Source organism: Telmatherina bonti (genome assembly GCF_933228915.1).
Source record: "Telmatherina bonti genome assembly, chromosome: 8".
NCBI classification, from domain to species: domain Eukaryota; kingdom Metazoa; phylum Chordata; class Actinopteri; order Atheriniformes; family Telmatherinidae; genus Telmatherina; species Telmatherina bonti.
In genome coordinates, this window is record NC_136626.1 from 22,233,572 (window position 1) to 22,254,247 (window position 20,676).

General features: G+C 38.9%; 3 protein-coding genes across 5 annotated transcripts; 2 read left to right on the plus strand and 1 right to left on the minus strand.

Annotated features, from left to right (window-relative positions):
- Positions 1 to 539: 539 nt before the first annotated feature.
- LOC306759221 (ceramide synthase 2-like) lies at positions 540 to 13,283 on the plus strand (the record flags this gene model as incomplete). Its single annotated transcript, XM_079244780.1, has 10 exons — positions 540 to 715; positions 2,623 to 2,740; positions 5,014 to 5,132; positions 5,955 to 6,012; positions 6,199 to 6,249; positions 8,855 to 8,947; positions 9,472 to 9,600; positions 12,486 to 12,592; positions 12,846 to 13,002; positions 13,075 to 13,283. 10 exons carry the CDS (start codon positions 540 to 542, stop codon positions 13,279 to 13,281), a joined length of 1,215 nt encoding a protein of 404 aa, XP_079100906.1. The 3' UTR covers positions 13,282 to 13,283.
- Positions 13,284 to 13,290: 7 nt separating this feature from the next.
- Positions 13,291 to 17,330, minus strand: LOC306759220 (kelch-like protein 23). 2 transcript variants are annotated; one of them, XM_079244778.1, is made up of 3 exons: positions 16,345 to 17,330; positions 15,673 to 16,084; positions 13,291 to 15,534 (listed from the first exon to the last, which is right to left on the minus strand). In XM_079244778.1, the coding sequence occupies exons 1-3, from the start codon at positions 17,327 to 17,329 to the stop codon at positions 15,231 to 15,233; spliced, it is 1,701 nt and encodes a 566-aa protein (XP_079100904.1). In that variant the 5' UTR covers position 17,330; the 3' UTR covers positions 13,291 to 15,230. The 2 variants fall into 2 exon arrangements, with proteins under 2 accessions (XP_079100904.1, XP_079100905.1); XM_079244779.1 differs by having other exon boundaries at positions 13,292 to 15,534; positions 15,673 to 15,913.
- A 329-nt stretch (positions 17,331 to 17,659) lies between these two features.
- On the plus strand, positions 17,660 to 20,161 carry lsm7 (LSM7 homolog, U6 small nuclear RNA and mRNA degradation associated; the record flags this gene model as incomplete). 2 transcript variants are annotated; one of them, XM_079244766.1, is made up of 4 exons in its annotated part: positions 17,660 to 17,670; positions 17,946 to 18,036; positions 18,144 to 18,215; positions 19,708 to 20,161. In XM_079244766.1, 4 exons carry the CDS (start codon positions 17,665 to 17,667, stop codon positions 19,848 to 19,850), a joined length of 312 nt encoding a protein of 103 aa, XP_079100892.1. In that variant the 3' UTR covers positions 19,851 to 20,161. The 2 variants fall into 2 exon arrangements, with proteins under 2 accessions (XP_079100892.1, XP_079100893.1); XM_079244767.1 differs by lacking the exon at positions 17,660 to 17,670 and having other exon boundaries at positions 17,940 to 18,036.
- Positions 20,162 to 20,676: the final 515 nt, after the last annotated feature.

Genomic DNA, 20,676 nt, shown 5'->3' on the forward strand with positions numbered 1-20,676 from the left:
TGTTTATCTGTTATTGCTGTTCTTTTCTTTTTCTTTACTTTGTCCAGCCAAGAACTTTGTAATCATATATAGAATCATTAACATCAGCTTTTCACATGTTACTTTTATAAGTTTCATATGTGTTTCTGCTCTGCAAAGTGCATCTCTGCATAATAGAAATAAGTACATTTCATTTTTCATTTCAACATTTTTTATTCTCTTTTCTTATATTGACAAATCCAAAAAAAACATAACAGAAAATATACTCCAGAGTTACAACAACTAATACACAACCATTCATGTAAAAAAGAAAAGAAAATTGGAGTAGAAAGAAGAATTAATCCTATAAGCCCTACCCCTTCCTCATTTCAAAGTAAACCAACTGGATGGCGTCATCTATGGCAAACACACCATGTCATTTGACCACTTAAATGATCCAACGAGCAACCATTTGTCTCATTTGTTGATGTTTATCAGTAATTATGATATTTAGTATATGAATTGATCATGAACTTTATCTTAGCCCAGCAAATACTCACTCCTCTTCTCTTTTCTTCAGGATGGAAGCCCTGGTAAATGAATGGCTGTGGCAGGAGAAGTACTGGCTTCCTCCTGGTATACGCTGGCAGGACATTGAGATGAAGGAAGATGAGGGCCACTTCCCTTTACCCAGGGATCTCATCTACACTTTCCCGCTGGCCTTTGCCTTTATAGCCCTCAGATATGTGTTTGAGAGGTGAGATGCTTGCTGTTAAGTCATTAAATCATGTGATTTTCAGTATTTATTGGTGAAGCGCAGCTGTGATTTTAAATGACCCTGAAAAAAGTGACTGCATTTGGCCGTGCTGGCTGCCTGTTAAGCTCCCTGATAAAGGCTTTTCTAGCAGGAAGGTGCAGACCAGGCATGCGGTGTGAGATTATGAGGAAAAGGCCAGTGAATAAAAGTCATGCCAACTTCCTGGAAAGAACCACAAGACACTGTCAGGGGGAAAAGACTCAAGTGATTTATTGTTATTCCCCATCGGCGCTGATGCATCTTGGTTTAAAGGTGGAAAAGCTTTTACTAGTGACAACAATAGAAAAAGTAATCTTATCTTCAGTGTGAGATTAAGGCACCTGGCATACCTGGCAGGTGTGTTTGTTATTTAAATATTTTAGCAAGAGGAGTTGGTTTTAACTCCCCTTTAGAAAGAACATTTTACATTAGCATTCAGACAATTGTTAACATTGTATTTAAAGTAATTTTCTAAATAATATGACTTGATTTCTTATCTTTGAGAGCAAGTAGAATCATTTTTGGGTGTTGCGCTGCTAGTCATGCAAGTCTTTGGGCTTTAAATTTTATTGGCTAATAATAAAGAGTGTGAAAGGTACTCATGGAAGATTTGAATGATCATATGTTTACAGAACATTTACATAATCAATCAACTCTTCTGAAGCCACTAACACGATGGACCTCATGCACTTCCTTTGGACATAAAGGCAGACATCAGAATCAGGCATTTGATATAGACCTCAGCAACACTTACAGACAACTCAGCTGAGACAACATAAAGAATTATATGCTTAAGAGGTAGTTTTTGTACCTTTGTGAACAAAGACAACTTGTGGTTTAATTGCATTGTTGAATCTGAAAAGTAATGGAAAGGAAAATAACTGCAAGACAGCAAATTACTGGTTTAAAAACAAGGCAGACTATCTCTTAACATGCCTGTGCACTGAAACAATCCTGCTGGTGACAGGATGCTCAGAAGCAGAGACACTTGATGGATGAACTGATAGGCTTGTTTTCGCACACATTCCCCTACCTTCTTTTATTTTATCTGTATGTCATTATTTGTCCCTTCATAAGATATTTATTAGCAGAGTGGTAACATTAGATGTATCGGGGCAGTCATGTATGAGAGGAAAACATAAGATGAGTACCATTGTGTGTCTGTGCACGCCTCGCTTGTGCTTAGCATCTGTGCGGTCTTGGTTGTTGTGATAGATGAGCCAGTGTGAGGCATTGCGTTGATCCTGGGACACGTCAATCAGTCAGCTGTAAGGTGTGTCTTCTCTTTGATCACCTCAGGCTGCAGGTGTTTTCTGTGTTCAGGTAGCCATGCATGTGTGTTTATGTGCTAGAGGGTTCTGTAACCAGATACTATGTGTGTGTGACTGTGTGAAGCCACATTGACCTTCTCATCCTCTCTAATCTCTCCCTCCATGCCCACTTCTGGGTGATTATCGCTGAGATAGGGTTCCACACGTGACTGTAGGTGTTTGCACACAAACGCACGTTTATCCAAACATCTTGTCCGTTGTTTACACACTCACATTGTACTTCATTTTCTTTCTATCTGTCTGACTCCTCACCTAGAGAGAGCAAGAGAGAGATCATGTGTCTCTTGGTGCAATATCAGCTAATGACAAAAGCTATCTGGTCAAATATCACAATAGGAGCTGCTCGACAAGCTGTCAGGGGCCACATAATGAATATATCCCATTTCCATGCTGCAAACTGCTGCAGATTAGGATCATCCTATTAATCCAACTAGAATTATATCATAAAATGATCCACCTTGTTGTACTGCCAGTGTAACAAATAAAGAAAATACTCATTTCATTCCAACTTTCTGCAGTTTTTTTTGTCTCCCTCAGGCTCATCGCTGTCCCGCTCAGCAGATTTTTAGGGGTGAAGGATCGGATTAGAATTCGAGCCCCATCAATCCCAAAGCTGGAAGCTTTCTACAAACAAAACAGCCGGCAACCATCACAGGTTTGTATTCCTGTTTATCCTGATTCAGAGTTCACATCATAGAAGATACACAAATGCTATGCTGTGTTTCTTAACTATCTAAAAAGATTTAAATGAACTCAGAAGAGCAATAAAAACCAGAGTCTTTGACATTGATCAGGAGTCCATTGATTATTGCACTGATGATTTCCTACTCCTTGTGGCTTCACATCTGCATCATGCTTGTGGAACCTGAATGGAAACAACCTACCAACAAGAGATCGTGAGAGATAAGCTTTATTAGTAAACACACTGTAGTGCTGTTTTGTTTGAACACAGTTTGACATGTTTTGGGTGTGGTCTCATTAATGCTAAAAACCAATATTGTGTAATTGGAGGAGTTGTGATCAACGGACTGTTTATAAAACAGGAAGTCTGGGGATGAAAGGTTCAGGTGTCATAAAGGCCATTTTTTACGACACATAATATTTCTTTTACTGTTTTTGTGGGAAGTATAATTTGTTTACTGGACATAAAGTTGCTCGGGGCAAACACTGATGTACCAATCAGTATATTTAGTTGTTTTGAAATAAAATATAAGTTTGAATTACTATAAGTTCACTCTCTAATTTACAGGTTTTACAACCTTAATGTAGTTATAATTTGTAAGCCTGTGTGAAGCCTCAATTTTCAGTTTCCAAAAATAACCTCAGTCTTAAGTGCTTAAGTTATTTCACCACCAGTTTGCTGTCTGTTTTCCTCAGTTACCACCTTTTATCACTGTCACTTCCTGTCATGAATGCACTCAGCTGTTAGACTTTACCTTAGAAGATGAAAAAAACTAACTTCATGTCTGTCAAACTCTTCCTTTGTGCATTGTGAGTTTTTCCCCTCTTAATTAATAAACTGGTGCCAACATGCAGCAGGGTTGAGTTTCACATGGAAAGTTTTCAGCTGCCTTTTAGTTTCATTTGGCAGTGCAGCGCTAGGGTTTCTGCACAGGTTACATGGGTTCTTCACATGTCAGGACAAGACATGCTTGAATATATCAAATGAAGTTTTTACGACTTAATGAGCACGGTTCAGTGTTGCCTTTCTGTGCATGTGCATAAACATGTGCACAGTATGTTCATGTGTCCAGACATATTTGCAAAGCCTCCCTTTTCATTAGGGCTGCAGAAACAGCTGATTTCTTTGTTGTTCTGGCGTGTAAATCACAGGAAACAAACACATAATGAAACAGGAACTGTAGATTTCCCTGGAAGGTACAGGAATGGTTTTTGCACCTCACAGTGTGTTGGAAATGTTTCATCTTCAGTGTGGCGTCGCATTAGTTAGGGTCTACATATAGTCAGCACAACGAGCCTAATAAAAAGATGCTCATGTTGCTGTTTTTGCTCTCACTGCAAATAACAAGCTGGTAAAGCTCGTAATTCCCTGTCGGCAAGAGGAACTTTTTTCTGTAACAGAAGCTTGTGTAGAGTGAATCAGGGTGTAGAGAGAAGAGGAACTTTAATCCAAACTGACGTTTGTTGGACTCATTAGTGGCAATTAGTTCAGTTGTTGAAAAAGAAAGTCTGTCAATGACAAGAAGTCTGGTTCTAAAGTTAAAAGACTGCAATGTTTATTGAACAGATTTAGGAAATGAACAGAGTAATACAAATTGCAATTTGCAGAAAGACAGTTCAGAGGTCCAACACACCAGAAGTCTGAAACGTTCTGAAGAGTTCTAGACAAAACTATTTTTAAGCCCTCACCTACAGTATGTCACTTGCATGTCATAAACCCATTTTATTCTAAACAAGAAATGTCTGTTGTTACTTAAAAGGCTAGGTCAAACTGACCACTAAGATATAATCTCCCTTGTGGCAGCATGGCATCTAATTTCCTGGCTGTAAAACTCTTCAATAGAAAAGAGTGTACTAGTTAATCAGTTCCCAGATGTTTGAATGCAGATATCTCAAGGCCTCTCTTGGTTATGTCTGTAAAGGTGAATAAACAGACACCGTGTAACTAAGCTGAAGTTCTTTGGTTCAGCATGACCTCCTCAGACACACAATAATCATCAGAAATTAATATATGTTAAGAATTATGAAAAATATGAATACCTAAAGCTAGAGCAGGATTTTTTTTCACCATACAGTTAAAACACATCTATCGGTCTAGGAGCACGACATGATGATAGCACAACCTTTTGAACCTTTGTTGAGTTTTCTTTAACAGAAACTTGCAGATGTAGCTGTCAGAAGATTAAGCAGGACTGTAGACCATATTGAAACGGATGTGTAAATATATTGTGATTTGCACTTTTTTAGAGTGAAGTAGTGAGCTTGGGGAAGCAGTGTGGGCTCTCGCAAAGGAAGATCCAGGCCTGGTTCAGACACAGAAGAAACCAGGACCGACCCAGCAACACAAAAAAGTTCAGCGAGGCATCGTGAGTTCCTTTTTCTTTATTTATGATTTTTTTTTTTTCTGTCAAATGGATTAAGACACAGACTTAAGTACAGCAAATCACTTGTCTGTGCAAAGCAAACTTCACCACCCCCCCTCCTCCCCACACCTAGATGTGCAGATGACACTTTTTTCTGCTTCTTTGCATGTGTTACAAAATGCTAAATGTTGCTTTTTTTCCCCCACATGGTCTCTCTTGTTTTTTTGTTGTTTTTATTTTTATTACAAAGTGTGTCACTATTTTCTGTTCAGTTGTGTGAAAAAGGTAAAAATGGGAAAAACATAAAAAGAAAAAAGACAAACAGTGTAGTTCTGGCAGCATTACCGTATCAAGTTTGTGTAAAATAAAGTTAGTGATTTATTACATGGATAATTGCAGTTCATTATTAGAAGATGAAGCTGTTTCAGTGACTGAAACCACGTTTCAGTTGGAATGACAGGAAGCGTTGAAATGAAGTGATCTAGCTTCAGGAGGATCGTCATGTAATGTGTTCCTGTAGCTCTTATAAATAAGAGTAGAAAATTTCTACGGATTATCTTCTACTGCTTTAGAAGTGGGTAGTTAATAACTGACAGCTTGGCAGATTTCCTGATACTCACTACTTCATGCGTTCAGCTGTTAATGTGGGATAAAAAAGTTGCTTTAATAATCATACAGCCTGATGCTGTCTGTGCTGAAACTTAGATCAAAGTTAAAAATTAGTTGCACGCTGGTTCATATCAATCAGCCTTTTTTCCTTTTGCTGTTAATTGAATCATTTAATTTAAACCTCTGACAGTGACAATGTTTTTTCTGTCTGTGCAGCTGGCGTTTTGTATTCTACCTTTCAGCATTCATAGGTGGGCTCAGTTCACTCATTAATGTAAGTATGTCTTTCTCTTTTTCTTTCCAATAGACGCTCATCTTCTTCAACTTAACTGGTATACTACAGTACAGATTTGAGTGTTAGCTTATTTGAGTTATGTGTTTTTGTGTTTGCTGATGAGGCTTAGATGATATCCAGAGGAAGAACTTGTTTTATTGAATGATTGTTTCCTGGATCTTCCAGATGCCCTGGTTCTGGGATCACAGGGAGTGCTGGAGGGGTTATCCCAAACAGGTGAGCAGGAGATGTCTTTTAGATAACAATACTTCTTAGCAGTAAATCCTATACCATTGGAAAGCTTGTTCATTTCCTTTTTAAATTAAATTAAAACTGCAATGTTTGTAAGGAAAATCCATTTGTTGGATAAGCAGCAAAGTTCAGGATATGCTTTCCCCCATAAAAATTTGCCAAATCGCTGCTGATTTCAAAGGTCAAACAGCTTTTAATTGAGGCAATGGGATACTCGGTCACATCTTCCTCACTGGAAATTTAAGTCTTATCATCATTGCAGACAGTGCACAGCTATATCAAGACGTGATTCTGCAACCGTGGAAACCCTACATCTCCACCAAACTCTACCCTCCAAGATGAGAACGTTCACGCCCACATGGCTGGGTTTACCACAGACAGCCTCCAGAATTTGGGAGTAAAGAGGATGGAATAGTCTGCTTGTAGTCCTGATCTCAACATCATTAAACACTCGTGGAATCAGCCTGGATGTGCCGCTTTGTCCCAGAGTGACAAACGCAATCAAATTGGCTGACATGGAACAAATACTGGTAGAAGAATGGGATACCATCCCACATCAGTGTGTGACCAAGCTGGTGAAGCTGTTGTGTCACTGTCTGGCTCTTCCACGTGTTACTGGCTCTTCCATATGTTACTGGCTCTTCCACGTGTTACTGGCTCTTCCACGTGTTACTGGCTCTTCCACATGTTACTGGCTCTTCCACATGTTACTGGCTCTTCCACATGTTACTGGCTCTTCCACATGTTACTGGCTCTTCCACATGTTACTGGCTCTTCCACGTGTTACTGGCTCTTCCACGTGTTACTGGCTCTTCCACATGTTACTGGCTCTTCCACATGTTACTGGCTCTTCCACATGTTACTGGCTCTTCCACGTGTTACTGGCTCTTCCACGTGTTACTGGCTCTTCCACATGTTACTGGCTCTTCCACATGTTACTGGCTCTTCCACGTGTTACTGGCTCTTCCACGTGTTACTGGCTCTTCCACGTGTTACTGGCTCTTCCACGTATTACTGGCTCTTCCACGTGTTACTGGCTCTTCCACATGTTACTGGCTCTTCCACGTGTTACTGGCTCTTCCACGTGTTACTGGCTCTTCCACATGTTACCGGCTCTTCCACGTGTTACCGGCTCTTCCACGTGTTACCGGCTCTTCCACGTGTTACTGGCTCTTCCACGTGTTACTGGCTCTTCCACATGTTACTGGCTCTTCCACGTGTTACTGGCTCTTCCACGTGTTACTGGCTCTTCCACGTGTTACTGGCTCTTCCACATGTTACTGGCTCTTCCACGTGTTACTGGCTCTTCCACGTGTTACCGGCTCTTCCACGTGTTACCGGCTCTTCCACGTGTTACTGGCTCTTCCACGTGTTACTGGCTCTTCCACATGTTACTGGCTCTTCCACGTGTTACCGGCTCTTCCACATGTTACTGGCTCTTCAATTTTTTTTTTCCTTTTTTTGTTTTGTCCAGCATTTAAGCAGGCAAGATGATTTCTGGATGCTGTGTTCTGCTGGGCACATTTACTTTGCCAAGGGCAGCATTATAGATACAATACTCTCATTGATATTCTGGATTCTTACTTTATTTTTGTATTTATTTTATATAATTGTTTGTTTTACAAACTTTGTTTTGCTGGACCGGACCAGAGAGGATAGAGGAGGGACAGAAAGAGGACACAATTTTTAAAAACATGTACAGTCTTAGTTTAGGGTGCAGTAGAATTTGCCTCCCGCATACCCAGACTGTTCAGTGCACCCACCCACCTACTTTAATCTCGACCCTTTACTTCACTTCTGTTACAGCAAAGCTGCTTTTAAACATCCAGAGTACTTTTTTTTTCACCGTCAGTTTGAAAACTAATGTCTCTGCCGTACGCTGATGACAGCTAGGTATTCCTGCATGTCGGCATTCCTCTCTGGAAGCCAGCCTTACATAAATCATGCAGCTTAGCAACAAATGCTGTGCAATGGGGAATCCTGGGAAGCCTGGGACAAAGGCTCTTTTGGGGGATCCCATTACTTCCAACCCCCACTCTCAACTATCCAGTCTTTTCTCAGCAAACATTTTAGACAAGTGCTTCTTTTAAAGGACAGTAAAAACAGTGTTATTATTTAATTCATTTTTAAACTGATAAGATGTTTGAGGTACGAATGAATGTAATACACTGACTAGCCTGCTCATTATGCCTGTTTCCTTTGCAAATGTTTTGGAGAGGCGGTTTTATAAGATGTGATGTGCTTCTCACTCTCCCCTGCACAGTATTTTCTTTTAACTATTGTTATGAATGTACTTGTTAATTGTTTGTGAAAGTAAAAAAATAAATCCATCAATAAATAAAAATAAAGAGATAGGTCCCACATATCAGTGCTAATGTTGTAACTTTAATTTTTAAATGTTGTAACTCGTGAGCTGCTTAGAGAAAGTTTGCAACTTTCTGCTGAGGATAAAAGCGTCTGCTAAATGACTGTAGAATAGAATAGAATAGAATAGAATAGGATTTCTAGTGCAGCTGATTTTCCTGATCAGAAAAATGCTCCTTTTTAAGTCACTAAATGTGAATGTTTATTCACTGTTTCTTATTTTTAGCCGGTTGCTGACGCTCACTACTGGTATTACATATTAGAGATGAGTTTCTATCTGTCCCTGCTGCTGTGTGTCTCTGTGGATGTCAAGCGAAAAGTGAGTATGAGTTTTACTGATATCCATCCCACCACCACTACTAAAAAAAAAAAAAGCAAATATTCCATCTTGTTTTCAACTTCTTTTAATGCTCAGTTTAATCCAGATGTTTTTCTCCAGACCGACTGAACTTTGTACAGATTACGAGATGGATTATCTGATATTACAGCATAACTCTGCACTGCTCTTGTTTGTGATAAGATTTTTTATAAGATTTAATTAAAGATTAACTAATATTTTACATTAATTTGAAAGTAAAACAAGAGTGTGAAGAAACTCAAGTGACTGATAAGCATGAATTAATGCAGTAACAACTTTAGCTTGATTTATGCATATTTGCCCACAAGCATTCACTGTTTAGCTTTGATATCTATGTTTCTGTGTCAAAGAAAACGTAGTTCAATGCTAAAGTGCTATCTACACAGCTTGCAGCTCCAGAGAATGTAAATCTGTATCTCCTGTATGTGGATTGTTGGTGCATTTTGTTAGTAACTCCATTGTGTGCTCTGTGCGTTGGTTGATAGGATTTCAAAGAGCAGGTGATTCATCATATCGCCACCATATTTCTCATCGGTTTCTCCTACTGTGCAAACTATGTGAGGGTTGGTACGTTGGTGATGTTGCTCCATGATTCTTCTGACGTGGTCCTCGAGGTAAAGCACCACACCTTGATTCAAACGGACGTTCAGTCAGTCTGTTTTACTTACAGAATACCTATTTCCTCTTTTTTATCTGCCCCATGAACACATTAGTCTTCACTAATGTGTTCATTTGTTTGTGAACTGAAGCCAAGGGAAAGGATTAAATGAGGTGCAGGGAAAGTTGTGGAAATTTGCCTTCTCTAGTAACAAAATACTCCTAAAAGGTCACAAGGAACTTGAATTATAGATATTTGGAAAATTTTCCTTATGTTTTCACACACCACTAGCTTTTTCTAACATGTCGTGAGCAGAACACAGAAAAGCATTAAGGTCTATAGTCATACCAAAAAGTCCCCGTAAATCATCCTTTGACTCTGAAAACTTTTACCTGTAAGTTTCCCAGCAGGACAATTAGTCTATTGTTTCATGAGGCATATTTTCCTGGGTGTTACCTGTCACTGATAACATCTGTAAACCAAGGTCGTCACTGTCGTCTCAGATAGTAGAGCGACTTCATGTCTGGTTTGTGATAAGAGTCATAGTGGCAGCGTGAGGTAGGTTTTGTTTCTGAACCTTAACTTAAATTCACTTTTTTTTTCAAAAGTTTAAAAGCATCTAATTTATCACAGGACTGAACCAAAACCATCTAAATATTTCTTTACTTGGTAAGCATCTGATTTTAGGTTTTGCCATTCAAATATGCATTAAGTTGAAACATGCAACAACAAGTATAGATATCGTCTCATGTTGGATGTCTGCCAACAAGCACTTACAGCAGCGAATGCCAACGTTACATTGGATTATCTGTCCTCAAATCACTTATAAAAACGAAGTTTTAAGTCTGAGTGTTTTTTTGGGAGAGCTGGAAGCAACATCCTGCCGCAGCAGGGTCTTGTCTCATTATGTAGTTCTTCCTCTCTGCACCAACTGTTCAACAGTAGCAGTGAAAGCCTGTAAAATGGGCTGTCTGCACATGCTGCTGCTCTGCAGTCAGACTCTATAATCAGGCCTGCTCCCACCAGAGCTGATCATCTACAGAGCCAAACCAAAGCTTGTCATTGTGCAATGTCCGCTCATAATAAATTTAGTCATATTCCTTCATACAACAAACAGCTGAACATGTTTATACCTATTTATTTGTTCGGTCACACTGTCTCTTTATATTGCCATTTTTTATTCTGCCTGCACTGCTTTTTACGTGGCATTTTGTACAGTACTTATAACTGTTTTGGTTTTTTTTACTGTTTTTATATATATATATATATATATATATATATATATATATATATATATATATATATGGCTCTATTTATATCTTGGGTTCTTTTCATTCTGTGAATACCATATACAGCTCTGTGCAACACTGAATTTCTCCAAAGACAGATGAATAAAGAACTATCTAATTTAATTGAGTATTGCTCATTTTTAATGTGGCAAAAACTTTGCTTCTCTGGATTCAGTTGTAGCCCGACGACTTGTCCAGGGCTTCAGCCTCTCAGTGCCCTTAAATTGGAATAAGCAGATATAGACAATGATTGATTCAGTTGCTTGACAAAAGCAAAGCATGCCCACAAAAGCTCATGTTTTTTTTCAGCCTTTCTGTATCTGAAGCTCAAAGAAGCTTTACATTGCAGTGTCTACATGGACTGTTTGTATTTCGCATGACACAAGAATTAGTGCATTATAGCACGTGCATCCATCCATCCATCCATCATCTATGCTCTTTGCAGGATATCTGGATGGGCTGCAGCCTATCCCAGCATCGACTGCTGAAAAGCAGGCTGCACCATGAACTGGCTGCCAGCCTCAGAGCACAGCATCGCAGTCATACTGAAGCCAAATAGGAAAAGCAAAATCAATCAGTCCCTTTCATTGTAAGAAGAGCTGGAGGTGGGCTTAGGTTTGTAGGACCTCTAAAATATTCCTGGATCCAGGCAGTGATCCAGAACATCCCTTAATCTAATGATATGTACCTTCCGTTTCTGAGATTTCCCACAAATATAATCAAATCTGTCCAAAACGTTTTGAGTTATGTTGCAAATCAAATCAAATCAAAGATATTTTATTCATCCCCGAGGGGAAATTCAGAGTTCAAGCCAGCTCGTCCAAGGTCAGACATACATACATGTAACATTCATGACAAAAGAGCAATACAGAACCGAGCTTAAACTTAGGCCATGCAGCTATTATACCAGCGCTGCCTTACAATCGATAAGAACAGAGATACATTAGAATCATAGGGGGTCAAGGGCAAAAAAAGGTCAGCAAAAAAAGGTCAGACAGACTAATGCTGCCGCCTTGGTGGATGTAAAAATGTTGAATTTAGGTCAAAAAGAAGTTCAGATAATACTTTTTCTTTATTTGATGTCAAATTTAAAATTTTATTTAAAATACTTGCATATCCAAATAAAACCAACCTGATATCGGATTACATCAGTTGCTAGAAAAATGACCATATTACTAACAGTTTGTTTATTTTATATTCAGGTAATTATCACTAAACCAGTTTTGCCAGTGTTGGAAAACATAAAATAAAATACCTTTTAGCCTTCTAAAATTTGAAACTGAGGGACTTAAATGGTGCCAGACTTTGCCATAACGGCCATTTTGGAAACCTTATCTAAATTGTTTGTGCCAAACCTCTTCATTTATTTTTTTTCTTCACTATATCAGAGTTAAGCTTTGCACAAATAATACTCACATATTGTACTCGCATTTCATTTGAGTTACAGCTTCCCAATTTCTAAGTATAGGGCATAAACATACACACAGAGCTCAAACAGTTAGTGTTATTGGAAGTATGACTGGAGGGCAACTTGCTGCAGTGCTTTTTGTTTGTTTGTTTGTTTTGCAAGTATTAACAACAATTATTTTTTATCTGCCTTTATCATGGCAAGATTGGCAAGATGCTTCATTATGCAGTGTGGACGAAGACATGCGAGGTGCTGTTTGTCGTTTTTGCCCTGGTTTTCCTGGTTACAAGACTGGTGGTATTTCCTGGCAGGTATGTTGACTCTACATAGAATTATTAGATTTTTGCTTAAAATTATAAATAGGCTGTTATTAATACACAGATGGTGGTTTTAAAAAAAAAAAAAATCTAGTGCATAAATCAAATTGTGTTGTCTGTAATTTAGGTTGCAGGCTGTGTTTAATGTCTCATTTTCAACTTGTAAATAACTACAGAAAGAAACTAAAGAAAGAGAAACAAGCAATCTGTATCCTATGTCTCTGATTTTGTGCTTGAACCTTTTCAGAGTGGTTCACACAACCCTGGTGCTGTCAATGGAGTTCTTTCAGCCTTTCTTTGGTTATTACTTCTTCAACGCTCTGCTGTTAGTGCTACAAGCGCTTCATATCTTCTGGGCCTACACTATCCTGCGCATGGTATACAAGTTTGTCTTCAAGGGCATAGTGAGTATTGTGTAAACAGTTTGACGAAGACAAAGTGCAGAATTGATCGTAACCATGAAGTTTTAATCATAGGTTGAGGGTGATGAACGCAGCGATGAGGAGAGTGAAGTGGATGCCAATGAGGAAGATGACAAGCCTGAGGAAGAAGGGGGTGATTGGAGCAGGGAGCAAAGCAATGGGACAATCAACTCCAAACGAGCATCGCTGGCTAACAACTGTGTCCTGAATAATCTGACCAACCGGAGGAATGTAAACAGCAGAATGCCTAAAGCCAGATAACGGAACAGCTCCCCTCATGTCCACCTAGCCTCGGTGGAAAAATAGCTGCACCCCCTTCAGCTTCCAGAACAAACTCATTTCCACAATATGATTTACACACACTTACAGCTGGTGTGCATCCAACATGGTTCATTGATGATTTCAGGTCATGGCAGGTTTTTAATCCTGCTTTGCTGCAAAAATAGGGCATAAAGGCACAGATGATTGTAGATTTAAACAGCCAGTGTGCATTTTAGAGAAAATGCCATCTTTCCACTTGTCAAAGTAAAAGTATGATTGGGTTGACAATGAGACAGTGTCTTTAACGTCTAATTATAATTTGTGCATATTTTGTATTTACGCTGCTTAGTTTTATTGCATTATAGCGTTTGTTTATGAGAAAACATTGCTTAATCTTTTGGATATAGCTGATATAAAATTTTATGAAATTTAATGAATTTAAACTCGAGGCTATGATTTATTACTCCTTCACCTGCGTTCAGTGTAGACAGATTATTTAAGACATTGATAGTAGTAATCTGTGTGCAAAGTACTTATTAATTTGTTTGTATGTCTGTGGCACAGTTTAATATGTTATTCCAGAAGTTTGTAGTAAGTTTTAGTTTTTAGAGAGAGGATTTGAGGCCTGCTTCTTTTAGGGTTGTTTATGAGGATAACAGATATGACGCCCTCTGGTGTAACAAGAAGAGCATATCCTCATTTTATTGACACCATGTCTGACAGGATAAAAGCCTTTAATCCAAAACTGTTCTGCTACCAACATTATGTAGACTTTTTTCTACTTGTTATATCATTGTTACACAAGGGAAGACTCTCACAATGAGATTTTTGCTTCTGTTTTGTGCCTCGGGCCATGATTTTACTTTATTTTGTCTCAAACGCTGAGTATAAGCCTGTGTGCTACTTCAGTTACTTTTATTAGACAGAAATGTGGGGAAGGCTGCTACATGCTTTCTGCTGGTTACCAGTGTTCTGGATAAGCTGTGTGGCCTGTACACACAAATGGGGTATTTATGAGATGAGGAACCTAACTACAATGGTAAAATACTTCATAATGTAAATGCAAAAATAACTAAAATTAACATGAAGAATCAACCTTTTAAAAAAAAACTAAATAAAATTTGCTCACATATTTTACTGTAACTGGACCGGCTTTGTGTAATTTACTGACAACATACTGTATGTGCAGTGGATTTCCTATGAATTAGAGCAGAGGTGAAAACATAAATTATGGTTTGTTTTGCTACAGAAAACATAAATGCTGCTCAGAATACATTTATATTATTCATTCTTAAGCCTTTATAGGGCACTCAATGAATTACCTTGAAATGAGAAAATTTAACCTAAAATTGTCCTTCTGGTATGTACCAAGACCTCCATTCTGTTGTTACATTAACAAAAAAAAAACAGTTTCATGCTGAATATGAAAGAGAACAAAGTGATCAAAAATAGTCACTTACCCCATAAATGGTTAAGGCGTTCTAGTTTTTTGTGGACTCTTTAAAGTGTGTAACTGCTGTCAGTGTGCATACACACGACATCTAATCATTTTCTACTTTCAGATATGTGACGTGATATATTAAGTACATGATAACTGATACAGCAAAGGGCGGATTCCAGTGAACGACACAGTAAGAGACCCACTTTGTTAATAATTTTGTTTTGTGGTTTTGGGTTTTTTTGTTTGCTTTTTTAAGATATGAAAGCAGAAATGTTTTGTGAAAGTTTTACTTGACTGCTCTACAATGACTGTACATTGGTGTCTTGTTTATGGTGTGGTCTGATGTTGAAAAGTTTTAATAAATGTCTCATATTTAATAAATTAGTTCAGATAACATAAAACTGTGTTCATTCTGTCTTTTTTAAGGAAAAGTGTCTACATTTTAAACTTGCTCTGAGTAAGGTATCTGTGATGCGCATAAACAAATAAAACTAAAAGCTGCATTACATCATGTGACCATTCTCATGGCGATGCATCCCCTGAGGGGCACAGGACAGGGTATGGCATCATCTATCTCAATACAGGTGTCTATGTAAGGGTCCAGCAGCACCATGTTGGGGAATGCTTTGTTACTCTTCCTCTCACTGACCAGGTAGATCTGTCCAGTGACCGTAGTGCAGCCACAGAAGAACTTTCTGTCCAAGCATTCCTCTTCAAGTAAAGTCCATTCATCTGTCTCCATGTCAAAACGCAAGGCTTGGCCTCCGAACAAGTAGAGGGCACCGTTGAGCTCGGTAGCAACCAGGTCATACCTAGAAGATGGTTAACAGGCCAGATTAACCTTTTTTCTTGGACTTTTAATCAGACTACCATTATGAAACCATTTCATTTAGCAAGGGATGATATTAAGACAAGCTGAGGAGTTGGCGCGCTGTCAACGATGCACTCACCGTGGAAATGGAGAATAGGAGACCACATCCCAATGGTCTTCCTCCACCATATACCTCTGAATTCCAGGATAAGCCTCCCCATTTTCATCCAGACCACATGCTATATAGATGCATAAGCCCACAGTTGCAGTGGCTGCCCTCTCCACTGCAGTAACCATGGGGCTCACTTCCTTCCAGCCCTCCTCAGATCCCAGGACCAGCATTTCTACATCAGCCACAAGACCTTCATCCATACAGCCACCTAAAACATACAAAGCTGAATTCATCCCTGCGGAGCAGTGGCTGTGTCGGGATTTCTGCAGAGCCGGCCCATCCACCCAGCGCTGGTTCCCACATTCGTATATTCGGACCCAGTCCACGCTAAACCACAACACATCCCGGAAGTAGCCGCCTGTTACAACCACATGGTCTCCTAAATAACGAGAAAATAAATTACACATTACATTATAAGATATAGACTACTCATCCATGTGTGTGCAGAAGTTCAGTGAAGCAGAATTGCAGCACTGTGTGTGCATATGTAGGTTAAGAGATCTGAAATTTCATTTGGAAATAGCAATAAAAGGATTAATGAAACCTTGTGTTTCAACCCTGCAGACATTCAGACCCTTGTCTTTATCAGTTCAATTACTATCCTCATCACAACAAACATATAAATTACACAGACATTACCTACTGCAGCTACAGAGTACTGAGTTAAGTTCTTCCTCTGTAGTGGTGCACAGCTCTGCCATCTACCACTCAGAGGGTGAAACTGATACAGTGCCTGTTGTTCTTGATCATGAGGCCCACCAAGCACATAGAGGGTCTCTTTGCCCCTGGTCCTCCTTAATGACCTGCCCACTGACCAAGATGGTGGGAAATGTTCGTTCAGCTTTGTGATGAGCCTGGCTCGGGGGTCAGAGCTTTTCATTCTGGTCAAAAGTTCAGTGATGAATGATAAAGACAGAGACTCGGGCCTCACCAGCTCTACGAGCTCCAGGAAATGTTCCTCTCGTTTAGAGTCAAATGAGGCCCACCGTAGGGTGGCTTCCAGGGCCAGATCATCTTTATGGATGGCCAGGTCATCACTGGCAAGTAGGTCTGCTATTGTCTCTTTGGAAAGTGATAAGAAATCCTCTTCAGCAGAGATTGCAGAGAAGTGTGTGAGCACCACCTGTCGTGCTGCTGTGTACAGCTGAGTGCAGCCCAGCTGCCAGGCATAGGCCATCATACCCAAACAGTTACTGAGGTGCAGCTCACGCTCCAGGAACTTGCAGCACAACAGTCTGGCTCGTTCTAGTTGTAAAAAGTCTGCCGCTTCAAGAATCCCCAGAACATTTTCTCTGTCCAAAGCAAGGTTGCATGTCCTACTGTATTCCATCAAGGCTTTGAACTGTTGCAGACCCACACCTCTTATCTCTATTTGTCTTTTGCTGCTCTCCACGCCGCAGCCAAAGAAGAGGGCCCTGAAGTAAGGACTCTGTTGAGCCAAATGTTGACGGTTGACAAAAAAGCTCTCTCCTTCTACTTCAAGGACAATGTCAGGGATTAGATCATGCCCAGAATCGTTTACTTGTAAAGCAGAATCATCCTCCTCAGTTTTGTTTAATGGCTCAGAAAAAAGCGAGATTGTTTTCTCCTGAGCGTTCAGCTCTGTGCTAGCTCTGTAGGCCATGTCACAGCAAACAGTCACACCAAATGTGTCTTGTCCCACTTCTGGTTTACAAAATACCAACTGGTGCACGGCATGAGTGTATTTATAGATTCTCTGGATGACTTCCTCCAAAGCAAGTGACAAAATAATTTTAAAAAGTGAGAGTAACGTTAATTATCGGATGAAAGGAAACTGTTAAATAGGATTTCACAAAAAATATATATAATTAAATATTATCAGACTAAAACAGCTAGTTAAGAAAAAAAAGAGGGGGTGACGTCAGCTGACGTACTGGGAAATTTGATTGGCTGAACGTCTCCGGGTTCAAAGTTTAACTTCCGTTTCATCCAGTTAACATGGCGGTGAGTTCAGAATATCTGCGCTTCCATTCAAGTAGAAATATGTATTTTTACTTGATACGTAAATACGCTATTAAAATCTTTAGTCACTAGCTAATCATTATGCATGTCACCCGAGATGGAAATCATTTTTGCAAACTATCAAAAGCCCTTTTTGTACATTGACTGACTTGGAGAGCGAGGCTAAGCTGATGCTAGGTGTTTGTGTGCGGTTAGCATGGACTGGATGGGTTGTTTGCTTACATGTGATTCACACACAGTTCACTTTCTGTATGCAGGATAAAGAAAAGAAGAAGAAGGAGAGCATCTTCGACTTGTCCAAATACATCGACAAGCCGATTCGTGTCAAATTTCAAGGAGGACGAGAGGGTATGTGTAACTTGTCTGTGTAGCTAGCCATTGGAAGCAGCGTGAACATTAAAGTAATTTATCTGATTATGAAAGAAAAAATAACACCCAGTATTTTTTTCCTTCAGCTAGTGGTGTCTTGAAAGGGTTTGATCCGCTGTTGAACCTGGTATTGGACGGAACAATCGAATATATGCGTGGTAAGTGTCATATTTATTTATGAACTTCATAACACTGCAAAGTGTTGAAAATAACATTAAGAAAAGATATGTTAATAGTCTGTGGAGCACATCCTGATCATCTTATTTCACACGTTTACAATGTCTTTTGTTTTTTGTTTTTTTAGCACGTCTGACCCAAAATATTAACAAGTTAGCATGCTTATCCAGAAATTGATAACAGGCTGATCCATTCATTTGCACAAGGGGTTTCTGGAAATATGACACTTACAGTACTAAAAAATAGTGATAATCAATTCCAGAGTGGTTGCACCAGTTTCCGGCAGGTTTCAGACATTTCCCTGCTGCAACACACCTGATTAAAATCAATGGCTCATTAAGCCACTGCAGAGCTTAACAAGCTTTGGGGAAACCATTTCATTTTAATTGGGTGTGTTGCAGCAGGCAAACATCTAAAACTTGCAGAACACTGGTCCAAGAGGACTGAAGTTGATGACCCCTGATCTAAAACATGCAGAGCATTGGGTCCAACATATAGAAACCCTGCACAAAATGTTTTTGACTTCTCTCGGCTCATGGCCTCAACTTTAACAGCTAACATAACTGAGGCTGATCCACCCTAAAAAAGATGCTTCCATCTGAAGGTGTGGGGTCAGTTAGTTTTGTCAATGGGGCATGAAATGATCCCATTCATTAAGTTTGTGTGAAGCCAAGTAAACACTTCTAAAAATTGTTGCCACACATGTATTCATGAAAGTATCATCGTTAAAGGACTTTTACCTATTTTGTCTTAAAATGGCCATTTAATTGAAACACAAACACATGCTTTTTATGTTTTTTTTTCCTCTTAAAATACAACTTCTGTTTGCAAATTAGAGCAATTTTATGATTGTATTTTGCAACAAAATATTTAATAGTCTAATTAAAAATGGAAAATATCAATTAAGCTAATGTTGATTAAAGGTGTGCTGCAAAATTTTTGTCATAAAAGTATAAGTGATACTGTTGATGAAAATGAATTGATACTGCTGCAATTCAGTCATTTTCATTCTGCTGTTTGCAGGGGGTCTCTCCACTCAAGCAAAAGCCATGAGCCGAAACCATGAGCTGCTACTTACCTTTTCTGGTCCCCTTTTTTGTTTTGTGTTACAGCACTCCTCAAAATCCTCTATACATTATCATTCGGCTGTTAAGCAGATCCAAAGCAAGCCTTTAAAATGAGGCTTAACAGTGCATCGGGTTGTTTTCACTATTTGGTTCACAGCAAGCGATTAACCGGTTGCCGTCAGTAGGTGGCGGTAAATGCTACATTACACATGCTTTTGATCATTAGAGAAGAACAAATTGCTTACTTATGACAAAACCTTATAAAAAGAAGACACAAAAGAAAATACTATTGAAATCAAGAAGAGGAAAAAGTTGTCTTTTATTTATACTTTTTTTTTTTAAGTTCCTTTTACTCGACACAGCTTTGAGAAACAGTTGAGCTTATGCCCTGTGGTTATCTTTTCAGATCCAGATGATCAGCTGAAGCTGACAGAAGACACCAGGCAGCTGGGACTGGTGGTCTGCAGAGGAACCTCTGTTGTGCTAATTTGTCCCCAGGATGGCATGGAGGCCATACCAAATCCATTCATACAGCAGCAAGATGGTTAACTAGCAAAGGCTGTTAGGCCTTTTTTTTTTTTTTTTTTTTTTTTTTTTTTTTGGTCTGGTTTTTTTTGTCTTTGGTTCAGTTTTTTCCTGTCTTTATTTGCAATTTGGTTTTAATGACTATAGTACAGTTATTGTTCATATTGCAAAGCTGTCGTCTTGAGTTAAGAATTATCAGCATAATAATTAGAGGATCAAACTTCTTCGTTACTTTTTAGTAACTTCTTTACTTTTGTTTCTGTGCCGAGCAAATACTGCAGAGATTTGTGTTGTAAAGAGATGCGTGTCCACAGTGAATTTTTTCTTTTATCTTTAATAAGTAGACTCTTTTCTATTTGTTTTTGATAAGAAAATAAAGGGAAAAAAAGTTTATGCTGGTCTTAAGTTTTTTTTTGTTTTTTTTTTACCTTTTGAGTCTTTACACAAAAGATCTGTAGAGGCAGGACTTATTTGTTTGTACGGCACATCTAATGAACAAGACAATTGATATGACTTTACACAATACATGAAAAGCATCACAGTGGGGTGCAGAACAGGCGTTGAGTACATAAAGATAACATTCCTAAATAAAACTCTTGAAGGATAGTACAAAAATCATAAAGGCGATTAAACGCAGGAAGCGGTCTAGATGAGATATTGTGCAGATTTTAAGCATAAGGGAATGAAAGATGTTTGCAGCCTAGATTTAAAAATGTATACAATAAGTAAAAGATTTACTTGCAGTTTGTTCTGCTTGTCAGCAGCTACATGTTGCACCTCCATGTTTAGTCTGAACAATCTACCTGAGCCCTGGTTGGTTTATATTTTCTGAACATACTAAGATATTTTT